This window comes from Ambystoma mexicanum, chromosome 11 (genome assembly GCF_040938575.1).
Source record: "Ambystoma mexicanum isolate Mex_15411 chromosome 11, UKY_AmexF1_1, whole genome shotgun sequence".
NCBI classification, from domain to species: Eukaryota; Metazoa; Chordata; class Amphibia; order Caudata; family Ambystomatidae; genus Ambystoma; species Ambystoma mexicanum.
In genome coordinates this window covers 173,909,251-173,925,269 of record NC_090934.1, presented here as the reverse complement: position 1 = coordinate 173,925,269, position 16,019 = coordinate 173,909,251, and the positions used below count along the sequence as shown (strand labels likewise).

The window sequence follows — 16,019 nt, the reverse complement described above, 5'->3', positions numbered from 1 at the left end:
ACAGCGATTTTATTTTATAAAAAAACTTCTAACATTCTGCAAGACTTAACTACCTGCAAGAAGTGCTTCAGTTCACCTTCACTTTTGCTCCACTAACATTGGCTGTCCTGGCTCCTTGAAAGACCCTCACCTTGGACTTTATGCTTTACCTTTTCCACAGGAAAGCGTTAATTTACTTTGCATTGGAGGATTCAAAAAGTACTTACCTGCTTAAGAATATTTGTTAACCATAGTTTTTCTCTTTTGAAACAATCCTCGGTATTGCTTTAAATATACCAGCGATATATCAATGGCCAGAGTGTCCTAGTTATTTAAGTAACCTCAGGGTGTAGGAAGTGTTGTGCCCCATCCCAAATGGGTATCTACCGATATAAAGTGTGTATTTTGAAGTATATATTGTGTCACATGTATTTTCTGCCTTCTAAATAAAGCTTATTCAACTGTCAAATTATCAATTGTTCAATCAACACCTTGCGTCTAAGTGTATTTGGATACGGCCACTGTGAATCTCTATGTTACAACCCTACAGCTCACACTGACCCCCTCAAGATAAGCCCGGCTGCTCAGTCACTCTACCAACTTGTGTAGTACATGCTTATACCAAAAGTTGGGTTAATTATTGCCAAGAGGACAAGGCTGGTGCAGTCTCCCACAGGGTACTGCATGCAATCTTGACTAACTATCATAATGAGACAATAAAACAGGTTCCATAAGTTGCTGTTAGGTTACTGGGCTTTGGGACACTACAGTTTGCATGGTTTCCAGGCACTCTTAACGGATCTGAAAGAGTTGGATCTTCCCTTCGTCCAATCTGGACCAAAGAGCATAGTCTCATGAAGTTCAAAGTACATGGAAGTAGTGTGCAGGTCGGAGGGCATGGAGACATGGTGTCCAGATAGATACCTTGAACGCTCCTGGTACACCAACCGGGTTTGTGGGGTGTATGAAACAATGTACATACAAAAGCCTAGGGTACATTCCTTATTCTGCACTTGTGCAATGCCCAGTCACCGTTTACAAAGTAGTTTCAAGGATTCAACCAGAAACGAAGTGCCATATTCCTAGTATACATTAGTAGCTTATGTTCCATTAATACTCTCCCTATTCCATATGTTTCAACTTTCATTTTTAACTTCATATCAGTTACAGCCAAATTAACAGTGTCTGTGGGTCGAAATATGGCTTCACTAGGCTTGGACCCGGCGTCTGATGCCTGCATTCCTTGCTGGAAGTTTCAGCACTAGTGATCAAAGCCCCACAGCACAATTCCATTTTAATGTTACAGCAGCAGTCACAAGAAGCCAACATTACTCAAACTACTCAGCCCTTCATTTTGAGGGGAATGTCGTCACACTTCCATTTTTACACTAGTTCCACCCCCCCAGCATTACCCTCATCAACCTAGGTAAAACAGATTTCCCCCATCCTCTGGGCACATGGCAAGCTGCGTTTACCCATTGAGAACACTGGTTTTGGTGATCTGCTTTTTAATGGGTCCATTATTTCAGAATCAAATAAGGTCCAAACCAGTCAGTTTTTTGCCGGTCAGACTAACCCGCTCTAAATTCCACCTACCACTTAACATGGCCTCTTGAGCCCTCATTCCATATCTTCACTTGGATCCCTAATCTAGCCTGCCACTTTGTCCCGCTCCCTCCAAAGCCCAGGTTAAATGGTGTCATTTCTGGGAGGCAACCGCTACAGCCATATGCAGATGGTCTGCAAGACATTTTACCTCAACCTGACATTTCCCCCCTGCTCCCAAACCAAATTACAGACCCAAGTGGCTGCATCCATAGTTTATACTCCATTTCAAACTAAACTTCCAAGCTCACATGAACTCCAAAATGAAGCTGGTCAGGATCATGAAGGGTTGAGTGGGTGAAGGGCTGCTGTTTAAAGGGTTTTAAACATTACTGAACAAGTGTTCCATTTAGAGTGTTGCTGTTTAAAGGCCAGAGTGAAATGCAGTTGCACTGTAGCACCTACATCTATGTCTGTAAAAGATTTGGTCTTCCAAACCTTCGCCAATAGTGAATAAAGGGAGACTGACATGAAAGGGCAGGTGGTTCCAAATTGAAGCTCAATGTGCCAACATCGCAATGGCTTCAATTCCATCTGCCAACATGGCTTTGTGGTTCTACAGCAATGCCAGGTCTGCTTCAGCATTACCCTCTAGTGGCACAGGAAGTCCCAGGAAAGCCACATTCATTATGAATGGGCCAAGTATCACGTCTATGGCATTCCATAAGGGTAGAAGGGGGACGGGGGGGGTGGAGTAAAGGATGTGCACATTTGTACTATGCATTAGAGGCTGCCCAAGTAGATTTAGTTCTTCCATCAACTTTGCAGGGGTGAGGGATACACTGGTTTAGCCACCAAATCGCCAGAATAAAGCTGCATTAGTGATCAGATACAAATAGAAATATATTCTGCATCCAAGATAGTAAGCACCAATGGAAACCGATATGATTGGAAATTCCACCCCTTCACGAAGAAACTTAATGGCGGTGCCAGTGGATGGCATCTGCTGTGAAAGTTCTAGTGTATGCATGTGAGCGGCACTGTTCAGCTCCATCTTCCTGCTCCTAAATCAGGCAGCCATTCTAAATTTATCAACCACTTTGGTTGAACACCCGGCATAAGAGTATTACCATCTTGGTTTCTGATTCATCAGTTCAAGAATCACGAACAGTTTTGCTGGGGGTTGATGACCCTTGATCTAATACCAGCTCTATGCCAATTGCTGCTGCCTCGATAACAAAACATCTGCTGCGAAAATGCCAGAAACCCAACACGTCTTGCACTTGGGATCAATACTATGAATTACAAGAAGCTGTTATTACCAACATCTTTAGGGGAAATTTACAAGACTCGCTCCACATGATGCAAATGATCACAGCGCCTTACATAGTATCCGTTGCCCTGCACCCTTCTGGCCAGGTTTTGGCTGTGAGAATCAAAGTTCTAACTTGGCCTTGGGCTTCTCATCCATGCAAACGTATTCTCTGCATACTAACATTTTTCATAGAAATGGTGATTACCATCTTAACCACCCTTTGATCTTACATCTTTTTAATCATTATTTGACCCTCTGTGTGATCATTACCAGAGTCATTTGAACTGCTTGAAGACTGAATTTGTCATCAATAATCCATGTCTATGCAGTGTCTGCTGAATTTGTTAGTCATGATTAGCTTGCCAGTTATGGCTAGGTCTGATCCTTAGCAAACCAAAAGAGGTGACGACTGGAAGGTTTAGAATGAATCAACCTCTGGCATTGCTCAGGGCAACCCTCCAGACCATCGTTCTTCGCCTGCTAAGCCATTACATTAGGTAAAGACCATATGCAAATCAGGCTTGGTCTCACCCCAAAAGGGGCAGCCTATGCCGAACTGCTAGGTCTCATCCCTTCTGCATGAGACCACAAGCATCATCAGACAGGTTTTAGCCTTGTTGGTCCTCAGTGGGGAGTAGCTTTGATCTCTAGGCTCAGCAGGTATGGGACCCACATCTGGGCATACCCATCACCCATCCCACTCGGGGTGACTTAAGTAAAACAAGGTGATGACTGAAAGGTTTAGAATGAATATAAACCTGGCATTGCTCTGGGCAACCCTCCAGACCATCGTTCATGCTGAGCTACATTACCTTTCCAAACATCAAGCTGTCCATCGCCTATCTCTTCCATTGGACTAGTTAGAAAATTAGGACTCAGACCCAGCATGGCTAGATCATCCACAGATAATTTGATACTTAAGATCGCTCATTGTCAGGAACTAGACCTATTCAGTTTAAGGTCTCGACACTCTTTGTATGAATGACCATAGTCTTGTGGTGGTCTTTGCTCCGTGCAGACCAGTGGCTTCGTCCATAGCCAGCTTTATTAGTTTGGTTTCCTCGAACACACGTGGTTCCTCACTAGTTTGAGGGATTTTCCTCAGCTATCACAACCTGTATACTTTTGTCCTTCAAGAAACTTGGCTTTCCGATTATCTTGAACTGGATGGTAGGCGTGCCATACAACAGTTCAACAAAAAATAAATTCAAAAGAGCGAACTTGAGGTTTATTGATTATGTTATTGGCTTCAATTTGGACCTCTATGTACCTGAAGACTAGCTCTTGGCAGGCATCATCACATACAAGTCATTAGATGGCCTTCAGCACCCTTTGCTCCTTAATATCTATGATCCTTGTGCATAACCCCAATTACCAGCTTATGAAGACAGTCAAGTCACTTCTTGGGTCAGAATCAGGACAAACATGGAGTGATTTTACTTCCAAGCTTTATGCAACCAATGATTCAGACAAGGGTATCCCACTATTGCCCTCAGACAAACTATATAAAACAAGGTGCGAGTGGGCTAAACTCATGAAGAACTATGGGTTGTGCATGTTGAATAGGCGTTGCCAGGGTGATAACACTACACAGGCAATTTAACTAGAGTGGTCATGTAAAAGTGACAGCATTCGTGATTCTATCTTTGCGACGCTCCCTTTATTCTCGGCACACTGATGTGCGCATGATACCATGCAACCAGAGTGACCACTTTCCACTGTGCATTGTGATTGGTACTGCCGATTCCATCCAAATTTGTGATGGATAGCCACAGTTCGATTTAATGGTGGCCTGATTGGAAATCCCCCCTGCACGCCCAATACGGGCAAAGTCAAAAAATGTGCTACCCTATGTAGTGTACTAATCCTTTAGCAGTGGGCAGTGGAAAACCTTGTGCTTAGTTTGTTCAGGTTGGAATTGGCTGCTCTGCAGAGGACAGCAATTGCTGCTTGGGTAACAAATCCTTCACCGGCTATTGTGAAGGGACTACTAGTGTTACTGAAATGCTTACTGTCACCCGTCCATATAAAAATAAAATATATTTAAGCAATCAACTGAGCTCAGTGATGATAGTGTAGTGGAAACATTACTATGATCAAAGCACATACTATGCCAACCATAGACTTAAAGATTAGCGATGGATCAGTCAGAAACTCAGATTACTATTGTGTGGTCAGGCAAAACTATTGCAAATGGTAAAGAGCACTAGCACTGCAGACAAATAGTCAACAGAAGCCACTTCTAGTGGCAAGGCAAAATGACAGCTGTGGATTTTGGAAATTGATTAACTCAATGAAGGCCTCTTGGGAGACAGATAGGACTGGGCTGTGTATAAACACAAAAAAAGAATATTGGGCAAATCTGCATAAATTAAGGTCCAATCGAAATAACCGACAGGTGGACTTAATCACGAGACATTGAGCTCCTAGTCTCTCAAATATGCTCTGGGACCGGAGGGATTATGCAATGCCTTCACTAAACACGATATGGTGAGGCAGGTTGCTGCATTTATGGTTCATTACAATAAGCCATCGTAACATTCCACGGACATGGTTCAACAGTATTATTCGGGTTCATAAAAGGCACGCGTAGCAATGTCAAGTACTACCATCGCAGATTAGCTATGCTGTATCCAACTTCCAAAATATTTGCCTACTGCTCTACTCAAGGAATTTAACTGGGCCAGTGTTCACATACTCTTGAATCAAACTGGACCTCGCAAAGACTCTGGGAGGTTTACAGATCTATTGGCACTGGTCGCCACTAATGAATACTCTTGTCGGGTAATAAGACAAACTGTGGCATTGATAGACTTCAGCGCGGCTCTCGATACTGTCCAGCATGTAGTCCTGTGGTGTAAATACCTTCCTGTGGAATACCATCAGGTCTACCAAGAAGGATAATACTGCATAGACACACAGGGAGCATCAGAATATCAGTAGCTGGCGAGGTCACAGATTCTATCCCATATATATGTAGGCCTTAAGCAAGGGTGCATTCTTGCACCTACAGTTAAAAGTCTATGTGGGCAATTGTCTGCATATATTTTACAGTAAGTTTCCCTAGCTTTTTGCTTTTAAATACCACAATTTGATGTTTGAACCAGGCAGTGTGAGACTACACCACTAATGGGTATGTCCTGTCTGTTGGTTTGTTTAAGTGGATTATGGGACAAAGACCCGAGGCATAAACTTGAATTGAACTTCGGTCAAGTGTAAGTTCACACAATGAAGTATCATGTTGGTTTACATGCTCAACCCTTCGGAAAAGTGCACTTTTGGAAGACAGTATTGCATCTGTCTCGCCTAGTAGACTTTGGTTGTGTTATTGGTGGTCGTTTCACATCAATGAGTAATTTTTAGACTATTTGTGTCGAAGGTTTTCAAAAATTTGGGGAATGTTCTGTATTAGCTATGCACTGAATATACTCCATCGCATATGTGCAGGGTCGGATTGTGGTGAAATACACAAGTAGAAGTTTTGCGCATTGCACTTTATGACCATTTACTTGTATGAACATTATGATAATTTTAAATTGATGAGAAATTGTCCGAATTGTTTGTTATATGATGATATCTAACATTACAAATAGTCAGCTATGGCGGCTTTTAAAGACAATGAATTTAATAAAGAATTGAGTGAAATGACCAGATTCATCCTTTGTCTTTTCAGCATAGCAACTCCTTTTAAGATCATGAAGATTGGCCTGTTCGAGAGATTTTCCTAGACCCCAAGATTAGGATGCTGAATCCACATTTAGGGCTTCCTGTGCCACAGCAGTCAAGCCTACACTTCGAGGTGAGCAGGGTGGGAAAATGTGTAGTAGTAACATGCTATGACTGCACAAAGACTACAGTGAAGAGAACACACCGTTTATCATCAGCACATAACCCCTGAATCCTTGTCAATCGCTTGATCCAAGAAAATGTAGAATGCAATTAGTTATTTGCACTTGTGATTTAGGATCCCAATGTTTCAGGTCCTGTACCTTTAGAGGAGATGGAGGACAAAGTGGTTTCTGCAACACTTTTAAAGTATGATTACATTGGTAAAGGCTTGGCAATGCAGTAGGCTACAGAGGTGTAGCTCACTAGAAAGACTGAATGTAACAACCATTCGTGCAGAACAGTTCAATCCCCTTAGAAATTCTCTTTAAAACAATGTTTCAGTTTTGTTTTTAAAATTAGAATTCTCAATTGTTTTTCTTTGGCTCGCCCCCACCAGCAGTATTTTGGTGGCCTCTTTGGCGTCTACTCTTGGGTCAGTGAGGTTCTTGGTAAGTGGCTGCAAGAGTGTCCAGCCAATAGTGCTGCCAAACAGGGGGGGGTACACAAGGAGTGAAGCAGAGTATTGCGCTTTGCTGCAGGCTATGGTACCCCAAAAAAGGTCCCTTCTAATCCAGGATGTCACAACTTTGGGACGTAGGTAGGTTAGAGGGTGTTTGTTTAGCAACACAATTGACGTATCCCACAAACTATATGGTAAAGTGGGTAATTTGTAGGCAAAGTAATTAGAGGCACCTAAGGACAGTTGTGAACACAGGTTTTGCTGGGCAAGCCTTCTGCCTTTAGGGGCACTAGTGATTAAGAGCAGTAATGTTTCCAAGTACTAGCAAGAGAAAGGTTTAACCACATGTGGGGTGGAAGAATGGAAGGTCTTCCTACACAAGTACTTACTGAAAATCCAACTGCACAGCATTCACCAAATTTGCAAAATAAAGTCACAGGACCATGGACCATTAGTGCACACTGGTCTTATTTTTTTAGTTCGATTCTTGGATTGTGCGAGAAATTAAGTATGTGGGGGGAGGGGTGGGCCAATACAAACAAAGCAAGGTCAAATGATTGCAGATGTGGCTCAAATTTAGGGATGTGGACGCAAGCAATGCAGTATCAAGTTTGCTACCCTTCTAAACAAACCAGTAACGCGGTTAGGTGGACTGCACAACCTAGAACTGTAGGCCACTGAACGTACCTCCTTTGAGACTGGTCAGGCTGGCAGAACCTTCAGCTGAGCCTTCAGACTGGGAACTGCTCACACCTTCGCCATCAGAGCCAGACTTCACCAGTTTTTCTTTCCCTAGGAAATATCAACCATTAAGATGAGAATGGATGAAACCAGGATTTCTCTCCACATTCAACTGCGTAAGGAAAGGACCAAGATCTTTAACAGGAACCAGCCCCCAATTTGCTCCAACTCCAAATTAACCAGGCAAGATTTAAACTCGAAAGCACACCCAAGAGATGCACAGGGAAAATGTTGGTGGTTTCGAAAAATGGGATTGCCTTTATGGTGAACATTAAAAGTTCTCAGTAGCTCCGAAGTCCATCACACTGTACAGCATCATGCAAAGATCTTTCACTGCATGCACAGCACCATGTCATTCATTGGCAGAAGTGCCTCAGCCATTCACAAAGTAGTTTCCATGCATGTTTAGATAGTTAGATTCTGTTCTCCAGTAAGAGTACACACCAGGTCACTTAAGAAAAGGCCCAATGAATGAGTGGCAGATGGTGCAAGAGTTGGGAACATGAGTTCGAAAAAGTGACCTGGAGAAGCTGTATACAACATTAACGGCTACAAAAGCAGATTCCAATTTCTGTCACTAATCTGTAGAGTGCCCATACATTGAGAACAAGCCCAGGATGTATGAAAGGGCTGTGGAAAGCCCAAGTGTACCAACCACCATTGCATGGCCAGTAACATTATGCATATGCCAGTGGAGGTACGCAATTGGATGAGTTTGTGGGGGGCGGGGGTGAGCGTGGTGGTGTCACTCAGAATATCACACACCCAAACTCGAGTAGAATTTAAATTAAAATGTAACCAGGTGACAAATCTCGTTCCCATAAAGCTGCACTTTACACTTAAAAGTTGCATGTGAAACAAATTCAGAAAAGTAGCCTGTACATCTGATGGCGACGGATGGCTGCACTCATGCTGGCATATGGCGAGGCAAGCACAAGCCGTGCCACATAATGAATTCTGCAGTGTGGCATGTGAAGGTGGTCTGCGGCGGCACAATTGAAGCTTCACGCGCCACATTATCAAAATTCCATTCAGCATCACTTTGTGCCACTTCACTGGCGAATGGATCAAAGCATGAATGCCAGACCTGGATTTTACATAGTCCTAGCCTGAAGCAGCATTTGGTACAGCTTGTGGTTAAACCAATTCATGCAACTGTAGGCAGTGTTGGGCTTCAGCATCCAGATGTGAACACAGATCATTACCAGACTTCTAAATCTATCAGAGGCCAAGGCAACCAAAACATGGCCAAGGTGGTTCAGACTACAGATGGGGATTGCAGGAGCTATAGTTCCAAGTAACCAAAAGGTTCTAGGAGAAGCTGGAGTATGCTGTGCCAATGCAAACAAGCAGATCCTGCAAAGGCTGGCGTGCATCAGAAATTGAGACCAAGGAACTGCAGAATGACCAGGAACGAGAAGATGGATGTCTGCTCACCACCTGCTCAACAATTATTGCACCACATTCCATTTACAAATATTTATTCAGCAAAAGTAACAATGACCATATTATTGAAGTGCACTCCAGTGGTGCATTGCTGCAATGGCTCCTTAAGGAGTCATTCGGTCTCCCTGGTGGAAAGGTATTCCCTGTAAGCTGAATATATATCTATCTTTACGCCTAGAGGTTCTCAGCACCATTTGGATCCATTATTCTTCATTTACCCCCATCTAACTCATTCCACCAGTTCGCTACATAGGGTGGGCTTTTCTTAGTTTCTTATAAGCACCTTTCGTGAGTAATCAACCTAGGTTTATGAATCTTTTGCATGTAGCTATACCATTATACACCTCAAGCAGTTTGGGTTGGGGCTAATTTCGTAGAGAGGTTCTCCCTCAGTGCAGAAGTTGCACAACTCAGTGAGTGTCAGAACATGTGCTTATAATCTGCCTCTTCCACCTCACACCTGGGACGCGGTCCATTACAATCCTGCTGGGCCAGTTTATTTCACTGGTGTGCAATATATTCCATGTAATACCTCGAACTGATTCATTTCAACGTCGCATACGACACCTGCTTCGTCAGCTCATCCCTTTTCCCACTCCTCAGATGTGGCGGTTCCCAGATCAATTTCCCCACTTGCGTCTGCTCTTGCACCAGTATACATCACTGCCGAGTCCACGACTACCCCGACAGTTAACCATACATGTAATGCATATGTTCTCTGGGGCTCCAATGGGAATGTGAGCCGTTTAGCTTTAAAAGGAAGCTTACTCCAATATTGCAGAATCTCTCTAGCGTACCTTTCCATGGCTTTTGCAGCAAAAAACCCTTCTGGAAACATATCCCCAAGACACTAAACTGTAGCCAACTCCAGTGTACATCTTTGTCCATGGAAGGGGGGGTACATCTGGAATAACCCTCTTGTAGTACAGGAAACTTACCCCAGTCTTGGCAAATAACATTTGCCATGCCAACAGTTTCGCCCCAAGGGGGTCAAAAGGACAATTATCAGCATATATGTAACCCTAGGGTTGACTGCCTGCTGCCCGTCTCCATCCTGACATGTGGCAGTGTCTTCTCAGTTGAGAACCAATGGTATTAGAACTGTACCTGTGCAGCCACCCAGTATAGGTCGAAGTCTGGTGCCACCAAGGCCCCTTACTGTCGAGCCATACCACCCCAGTGTTGCAAGATTCAAGCACATCTCCAGTGTAGTCATGGTATCCAGTTCATCTGCCTCTCTAGGTCTCGGTTCCGACCCGCTTCATGGCGTGGGCTCATGCGACCCGATTCCAGGCATGGGGCACGCCCCTTTCTCAAGCATTGGAATCTGCAATGGAGGTCGCCATGATCATGGTATGCACTACCCGGACGTGGCTTGACAATGCTGCACGCGATCACATGATGCATCACTCCATATTGCGACATAAGCACCACATACATTGAATGTTTAAATAAGGAAGCAATATTCTGTTCGGCGCTTCCAATTGTGTTCTAAGCTCCTTTGGTTCAGTTCCTGAACGCTCCTGGCTATGCCTTAGGGGCGACAGTCTGGATTACACGTTGCTGACCTTGCCCGATTCAGACTTCCACACACCTTCGGTTTTTGTACTTTGAAACCTGCTCACCTTGCTTCGACCCCGGTCTGTCGAAAGGATTTGTTCCCCCCCACCTCCCCCTCCTTCTGATTTGGCATCAAGACCCACCCAGCACAGCATGAAAACTGCTTTGTTCATTTTATTTTTTATTTTAGTATTTGTATAGCGCGCTGCAACCCATGGGCATAGAGGCGCTAAGAATATGTATGCAGGCTTGCTTAAGGGTTACAAGATAGCGGCCCAGTACAATGAATATAACAGTTACATCAATTACAGTAGGTTACAAGTCGGGTGCAGTAAGCATAGACAGTCATAAACTGAGGCGATGGGGGGAGGCAAGTCAGGCAAAAAGCTCATTCTTCAAGGCTTTACGGAAGGTTGTGTGTGATTCAGTCATCCCGAGTTGGGCAGAGAGGGTGCTCCAGTGAGTTGCAGCCAAGGTAGGGAAACTAGATCCACCGGCTCTAACTCTTCGTGTATGAGGAACAATGAGGCGATTGGCATACGCAGACCTGGACAGTGTTTTTTTGGTGATCCTCTGAGCTAAGTAGGTAGGTGCCAATCCATGGATGCATTTGTGTGCAATGGCCAGTGTTTTGAAAAGGATCCTTTGACGGGCAGCCACTGGACCTGCCTTCTTACCCCAGATATGTGCTCCCTGCGATCTGTGCCAGTTGCGGCCCTCAAGGCATTGTTCTGAGCAACTTGAAGTTTTGACAGCTTCTTTTGGGAGGTGCCGGCATAAAGTACATTACAGTAGTCTAGCCTAGATCCTTTAATGGCACTTGCAATGGTGATGCAGTTGTCTTGTGACAAGAATGGCCTCACTGCATTGATTAGTTTGGAGTGGTAGGCAGCTGAGGAAGCTATGGCATTAACCTGTCTGTCCATGGTCATGCTAGGTTCCAGGTATATGCCTAGAGTCTTGATGGCTTGGGACACAGTAATGGGGATGTGGTCTATTGTAAATGCACTGTACTGCGCACCAAGTTAACGGAGTGTGGCTGTGGATCCAATTAGCAAGAGTTCGGTTTTCTCGCTATTTAGGCACAGCCAGTTTTCAGCCATCTAGGACTGGATTGTGGAGTAGATGCAATTGAGTGTATTCGTGTCTGTAAGGTAGTCACCAGTCAGGGGGATGAGCACGTGTGTCATCAGCATAGTTGGTATATGTGATGCCCATGGCGTCAAGAAGTTGGAATAGGGGACTAGTGAAGAGGTTGTAGAGATTTGGTGCTATGTAGGACCCTTGCGGGACACTGCATTTGATAGGGAAGGGCAACACTTGAGGAGTCGGAGAACACCTTCATCACTCCCTCTTTGGGGAAGGATGATATCCATTCGCAGTCTTTCGGGGAGATGTTGGCAGTGGAGGACAGATTACATAGGGTCTTGTGATCTACCAAATCAAATGCAGTAGACAGATCTAGCAAGAGATGGAGAGCAGGTCTGCCGGCATCTCTTAGGTCATCGATCTGATTTGAGATCCAGTAGGGCGGTTTCTGTGCCGTGCCGTGGCCCGAATCCAGATTGGCGCAGCCCTAGGAGTTGGTTTTCTTCCAAGAATTTTTGAACTTGCAGGTAGGCTGCTTTATCAAGAATCTTTAGCAAGAAGGGGACAGTAGTGATCGGTCTGTAGTTCCCTGGAATCATTGGATCAAGGGATGTTTTCTTTAAGAGTGGGCGGACCCAGGCCTCCTTCAGGGAGGTAGGTACCTGAGCGGAAGGATGAATTTATGAAGGTGGTAATGAAAAGGAGCCAAGGAGTGGGCGCATTCTTTAATGTGTGCCGGGCAAGCATCCCCTTTGCAGTTGGAAGGCTTAATGGATTTGGTAAGGTCTATAACTTCTGCTTCAGTCAGGTCAGAGAAGTCAAAAGTGGTAGCTCCTCGGCTGCGGCGGGTGGAGGGGGAAGGGGTGCTGTGTTTCGAAGATGGATAGTCAAGCTTTTTGGTGCGCTATAGTTTTAGCGTGCAGCTTGTCAAGCTTGTCTAACATGGCGGTTTGAATAGTGTTGCACCAGGACTCATCCTTGATAGTTGGAGGGGTGGTAGGAGTCTCAAGTTTCCTAAAAATTGCAAAGATCTTTGGTCCCAGATTTGGCATTGTCGAACGATGCAGCTTTAGCCTTAGTGATGGCTGTTTTTTACTGTTTAGAACAGTTTTTGAAAGCTATTTTGGTTGTTTCATTAGGGTTTTTTCTCCAGGTTGCAAGCAGGCGCCTTTTAGAGGACCGTAATTCTATAAGTTCTTGGGTGAATCAGGCGTTTAGTCAGGGCTCAAGTCGAGGGTACACACGGGGGGACTGAGTCCCCCCACTTTTTTCAGAGGGTAAAATGAGAAACATTGAAAGTCCTATTGAATTTATGAATTAAAGCCGACTTCGGGGATCGAAACGCAGTTGTCAGGTTTGCAAGCAGGACACTTCACCACTGCACTGTATAACCTGATGAGAAACCAAACCAAACAACTAAAGGTGAAATGTCCCATTTCAGTACTGCAAGTCCCAGGGAAACATATGGATTGGTTCTTGGAGTTTAAAACACGTACACCTCAATGTTTTCAAAGACTATTGGAAGATAACATGCTCTTGGATTTGTGTGTTGATTTTATGAAAGGCAAATGCCATTCGTCCTGTGCAATTTGGGTGGTTATGCAAAGCCAATGTAATGAAATGTGCATATTTCACCTTGATATGCTCATTTCTGGTGACGTCACATCCCATAGTGTTTGTTGAGGAGTCCCCCCCACTTTAATTTTTAGGACTTGACCCCTGGTTGGAGTGCTTTGATTTCTTCGCTTTAAGTGTGAGCGGTGATATGGTGTCTACAGTGCAAGTGATGACTTGCTTAAAGGTGTTAGCGAGGAGGTTTGGATCATTCGGGAAGGGAGGCTGGAGGGCAGGAACTAGGTGAGGAAGGAGGTTCAGTAGTGAGTTTGCGCGAGCTTCTAGAGAGGGCTGCTGGCAATGTTGGGTCTAGTGGGCCCTGTAGTGGTGGCAATGTTGGGTTTGATGCAGAAGTGATCTGACCAGGGGATGGGGGCGATGTCGGGGATAAGGATGGGACAGTTATGATGCGCTACACAGTCAAGCGTCAGGCCTTTTTCGCGAGTAGGCTCAGTGATGGATTGGATAAACCCTAAGGTGGACAGGGCTTTATGTAGAGTAGAGGCTTGGGCATCGTTACTGTCCTAGAGGCCAAGATTAAGGTCACCTAGTAGCACTATCTTGGAAGTCTTTTGATGTTGGACAAAGCATGTATGAGAGCCTCTTGGAACTCAGAAGAGGGGCCAGGAGGACGGTACACTAGATGGAAGGCTATGGTGGAGGTGGGCGAGGTTTGGAGTTTGATTAGAAGATAGTCAGCATTGGGTCCTAAGTCACTTAGAATAGGCAAATTCATAAGTCGGAAGCAAATAATTCAATCTGCCTGCATCGTTTCTTACAGGGACCATTCTTTGGACTACATCCGCTCATCAGTCACACCAGTAAGTGTGGGCTATTGATTCTCTCCCTTGCTTCTATTGGACCCTCTCCACTAGATGAACTGCTGAGCTGTATACCTTGAGTAAGCATTTTCTGCTCAAGATCATTCCCATATCCAGTTTACTCCACTTTTGCCTTTAGCACAGAACCTCATGCACAAGACTTTGGATGTTAGGCTGAATACAACCTACTGTGCAACAACCAGACAATAGTGCATCCCTCGTGCTGCCTGGGTGTAGTACCCCTACCAACCTTCGCTCTGTTTGCTCTCTCCTCCCTTATACTCCTCCAGACTACTGGACCTGATCCTTCTGAGCATTTCTGGCACTACATACTAGTAAGGATTCCATCTCCTCCCACTTGGTAACTTGTAGTTGGTTGAGCTGGATCATCGGGTGGGAGGCTAATCAGTGGGTATTGTTCTCCTAGAGGAAGGCCAAGTACAGTACCAGAGAAGCTGCCTGCCTTAATAACTGTCACTCCTATAACCAGGTTAGTGTTCCCTTGCTGTGCTTTGGTTATATGGCACCAATTTGGATTCCTTTCCTGTTCCAGCTTGGTGGCCCAATGTTTTTTTTGGATCAATTGCTCTTTCAAGCGATTTGTTCCTCTGGCACTACTATGGATATAGGCTAGTGGGGTGCATCGCTGGGAAGATCTCCGACAGGTGAGGAGACCTGGACCTATCAAGCCCAGGTTCACCACAAGACAGTCCGGGTTGGTGTGTTCTTGTTTAGTTTTTCCCTTGCAAGTATCTCGTTCTAGTGCATTCACTGCAGCTTGTCAAATTCATGATCAGTGTATATCCTCAAAGAATCCCCTGCATGGCCATATCGGGACATAGTAAATATATATAGCAGTTTGGGAAGCACAACCTAATCAGCACTAACCCACCAGCTAGTAACGATCTGTGACCATTTCTGCAGCTTGGGCTCCAATTGCTGAATACACACATCATGGCTGCGAGCACATAGGGCCTCCTTCATGCTATGTCAACGCCCAGGTATCTAATGCCGTTTGTGGACTATTTCAAATAGTAGCTGTTTAACAGCTCCATTCGACTCTGTATGCGAGAGCATCAGTCTTCGTATAATTTACCGTGAACCCCGACAGTTGCCCAAAGCTAGTGTTCCCCCTCCCCCCCCATTATAGGGTGCAAATTCCTTTCGGGGTCCAACGTATAGGAGGATATCATCCACGTATAAGGAGATCACAGATCTACCCACTAGTCTTATCCCTCTTCCTGGATGCTGTGCTGAGATTAAATCTGCTAGATGTTCAATTGAATATGCAAACAAAAGTGGGGACATGGGACAGCCCTGTCTGGTGCCCCTCCCAAGCATTATTGGTTCCAACAGAAACCCATTCTCTCACTCTTGCTGTGTGTTCCGTAAAGCCACATTTTGCCAGCAAAGCAAAGAGGAACTCCCATGAAACCATGTCAGAAGCCTTCTGGGCGTCAAACATTGCTATAGCATTCACATCAAGACAGATCAGTGCCATAGCATTAAGGGTCTTCATATATCAAGAGCTGTAGATCTACCTGGGATAAACCCAGCTTTCAAGTGAATTATCTGCCCCGTATAAGGCAACACGTTCACCAAAAACCTAGCAACAATCCAG

General features: G+C 44.8%; 1 protein-coding gene across 2 annotated transcripts in view; it reads right to left on the bottom strand.

The window, feature by feature from the left end:
* Window positions 1-16,019, bottom strand: part of LDLRAP1 (low density lipoprotein receptor adaptor protein 1) — a 235,336-nt gene that overhangs the window by 16,369 nt on the left and 202,948 nt on the right. For both annotated transcript variants that reach the window (XM_069622730.1, XM_069622731.1), the window contains exon 6: window positions 7,815-7,919. In XM_069622730.1, the coding sequence (XP_069478831.1) occupies window positions 7,815-7,919 (105 nt within the window). The remainder of the gene's footprint in view (window positions 1-7,814; window positions 7,920-16,019) is intronic.